The sequence below is a fragment of the Cucurbita moschata genome, unplaced genomic scaffold, assembly GCF_002738365.1.
Source record: "Cucurbita moschata cultivar Rifu unplaced genomic scaffold, Cmos_1.0 Cmo_Scf00018, whole genome shotgun sequence".
NCBI lineage: Eukaryota > Viridiplantae > Streptophyta > Magnoliopsida > Cucurbitales > Cucurbitaceae > Cucurbita > Cucurbita moschata.
This window is the reverse complement of record NW_019268534.1, coordinates 4,325,791-4,329,298: the sequence shown is the minus strand read 5'-3', so window position 1 is coordinate 4,329,298 and position 3,508 is coordinate 4,325,791. Positions and strand designations below refer to the sequence as shown.

Below are 3,508 nucleotides of genomic sequence, written 5' to 3'. Positions count from 1 at the left end.
TTTTTTTTTTTTTTTTTTTTGAGAAGAGACAATTTCATTGATGAGTGAAATTTACAAGAGGGATGTATAATCCATGATGTTTACAAAAGACCTTCCCAATTTGCAATGAGGGAGGTATAACTATAGGAAGTAAAAATATTAGACAGTTTACACCAAGATATAGCTTGGTAAACCACATTGTCGAAAAGTTTTGTGTAGGTCTGTGTCATTTCTGCAAATATTCTCTGATTTCTTTCTTTCCACATATTCCAAAAGAAGGTCATGATGAGGTTTTTCCATAATAGGGCTTTTGTGGTCTTGAAAGGGTGGTACGTTAAGGCCATATCCAAAAAATCTTTTACCTCCCTAGGAAATGTTAGATGCCGTCCGAATATATTAAGAATCGTTGTCCAGAAATTTTGAGTGTATGTGCATTGCATAAACAAGTGACTTTGTGATTCGTTTGCTTTCTTGCATAGTGGACACCAATTTGGAGAGAGAGTGATGTAAGGCATTCTTTTTTGAAGATTTTCACTTGTGCTGATGGCTTTATGCGCTATTTCCCAAAGGAAGAACTTCACCTTTTTAGGTTGATGTCCTTTCCATATTGTCTTTGCTAGGTGGGATTCATTGCTTCTACTTTTTCCCCCATGTCCATCATCAAGGATTTTGTAGAAAAGACCCCAGCACTAGATTTTAGTTCTTAATTTACTTTCAGTTCTCTATAAATAGGGAGTTACTCTCTTGCACCCATTACACTTCAGTCATAATAAAGATGCTTTAATAATCAAACTTTTTGTGGAAAAACTCTCCTTTGTCCGTTAAGCTACTCCAATTTGGTATCAGAGCGATCTTTTGGGTCAACTTTGCTTGCAGCAGGAGCAAGACCAACAAACTCGTGTTAACACAGATCGCAAGATGAAGATTTGTGAATTGTGCTCACTGTACAAAATCTTTCATGTTTGGATGAAGTACTCTACTCTAACATCAATAAACAACAAAAAGTGTTATTGGGTTTTTACTGAATGACAATAGTAATCATCAACAAAATAACAGGATTGGTAATAAATTTCACATGGTTAAACCGATGGATGACTAAGTCTTGGTGAAAGGTACCTCAGTTTACCCATTGATGCAGATAAGCGATGTCCTACAGAACGCACTCTTCTACTGAAAAAAAATAGGGCATACACACCCTGACAGACAATGTGGACAAAATAAGAATCATAAAGAGAATATTTCTTGTTAAAAAACAAAGGACAAAATCATTAGGTATTCCTCTTTAGTACCGGAAACTGTTGCTGACCATCCAAAGCAAGTTCATGAATATCATCTACAGTTTCGATAAACTTCCCAAATTCAGTGAACAGCAATTGATCCTCCAGAAGGACAGGAAACATCAGAACCTGTTAATAAGACGAAAACTTGTGCAGTCAACACACGTGCGGATACGACTGCATAATATTGTGGAAGGATTGCAACTTTCCAATCATACATTTGCAGATGTTACAAAGAGAAACGATTAAAACAGCATGTATCCATGTAGTAATGATACAATATGAAACAAGTATAGATATTCCTTAGATGTCTCAAGAATCTTTTATGTAGCAAACATTATCGCAAAGAAACCTTAGCAAATGAAGGTGATAGAGAAGATAACAAGAGTCTTCAGCATCCTCCAATACCCACACCATGTAAATTTGCAATGGACACAAGAAACCGTCAGTAGATACCATTTACAGAATGCCTTCTCAACCAACCAAACAATCCATGAAACCAAAGATTAAATCCATAAAATATATCAGCATTTTTTTTTTTTTTTTTTTTTTTGTAAGCAACCAAACTTTCATTAATAAATATGAACAAATGCACAAGGGCATAAAAAAAAATCTACAAAAAAAGAGTCCAAATAGACAAATGAATTAAACGAAGCTCATAATTACAAAAAGATCAGATAACAAACGCCCATAAGGATGTATTAAACCTGGCTACCTCTCAAACCTCTTCTTAAAATCTCTCAATCTGCCTACAAAATTTTGCTATTTCTCCCTATAAATGTATCAGCATTTGAAATTGTATATCAAGTCAGCAGTAACAAGGAAAATATTGAAAGTGAGAAGCTATCACTGAGATGTGTGTTAGAAAAATAGGTAACAGAGGGTGGGGATGGGGATGGGGATGGGGCCAGAAACTGACAAACCTCATATACGATACTGACAACTTCAGTATTATCCTGTGCAGCATCATATTCATTCTGGGATATTCTGTGATTGATATTTCTCAAGTACTGAGTGACCCTTTCCTCGTCGAGTCTTCTCAATACATCAAGAAGGGGTCCAATAGAACTCAACTCGTACTCCAAACTATACATATCTTTGGCTTCATGATGCTGGCAGATGCACTGTATACAGTGCTGCATCTCCATAGAGATCCTCTTCCATAGGCGCCTGAGAGGAGAGTCATGGCTTTCATCTTTGAAATAATTGTAAAATGTTTCCAGAAGAGGCCCCATTACTTCCCAAGAGCCACACCAAATGTGATTGTCTTGGGGCAAACTAATCAAAAACGTGAAGGCATCTGCGAACCTGACAGAACGAGAACAAAGTAGAGCAACTTAACTTGAAAAGACGCGAAACATTCTATACTTGAGAAAACACAGAAAATAGCAAAATTGCAATATGTAACTTAATACTAACGATGCCGCAAAAATGTCAATGGGATAATGAGAGTCCTGTTCTAGCAACATTTGCAGTGAGCTAGAGAGGAAAGGCAGAGTTGGGCAGGTGGATGAGAGGCAAATACATACCATTCCTCTTTAAGCTGGTTAAAACGATCAGGTTGTAGTTGTGAGCCATGGCCGCTATCGTCTTCTTCCTCGATGCTTCGCCAGCGGGCCAATAGTTGTGTCTTCGTAAGCGCCATCGAAGTCATTGACCGGAGGGGTCTGGAAGTGGGATTAGGATAAGAAAATGGGAAGCAAGTTGAGAAGGGAATCCATGGCGGTGGATGATTGGGATTCGGAAAGAGGGTCTTGTTCTCGGTTGGTTAATCTTGTTCCTGGATGGCCAGAAAATGGAAACCGCAGACACCAGTTCAGAGTGAAAACAAAAGAAGAGTCCGTTGATCAACAAAGCCCAGTGAGGGAGTCAGGTGATGGTGACGGTGACGGTGACGGTGACGGTACCGGTGCGCCGTTGCCGGTGCCGGCGACGGTGGGAAGATGAGATTGCACGATAAAAGATGAGTCGCTTTCTCAGTCTCACTCCGCGGTTGTGGGCGCGGGAAAGGAAACGAAAGAAAATGGAAGGAATGGAAAACACCGTATCGCACCCTAAAATTGTTCTTTCATATCTTAATTCCTATACTCTTCAAACAAAATATTTTATTTTTTAAATTAATATATATTTATTTATTTATTTATTTATAATTCATTTTTAAATTTTAAATGACTTTGAAAAAATCTTTTCACATCTTTTTTTTTTTTGTCAAAATTTATAAAAAAAAAACATGAGTTTTTTTTTTTTTTTTT

The 3,508-nt window shown here is 37.5% G+C and overlaps 1 protein-coding gene across 2 annotated transcripts in view; it reads right to left on the bottom strand.

Annotated features, from left to right (window-relative positions):
* LOC111456069 overlaps positions 1-3,313 on the bottom strand; it is a 19,479-nt gene extending 16,166 nt beyond the window's left edge. Inside the window, exons 1-4 of one of the 2 annotated variants that reach the window (XM_023097800.1) lie at positions 2,786-3,313; positions 2,180-2,564; positions 1,269-1,385; positions 1,096-1,175 (exon numbers count right to left, since the gene is read on the bottom strand). In XM_023097800.1, the coding sequence (XP_022953568.1) occupies positions 1,096-1,175; positions 1,269-1,385; positions 2,180-2,564; positions 2,786-2,910 (707 nt within the window). In that variant the 5' untranslated portion in view covers positions 2,911-3,313. Of the gene's footprint in view, positions 1-1,095; positions 1,176-1,268; positions 1,386-1,608; positions 1,727-2,179; positions 2,565-2,785 lie in introns of those variants that run through there. The other variant, XM_023097801.1, reaches the window with a different exon arrangement.
* Between the last annotated feature and the right edge of the window lie 195 nt (positions 3,314-3,508).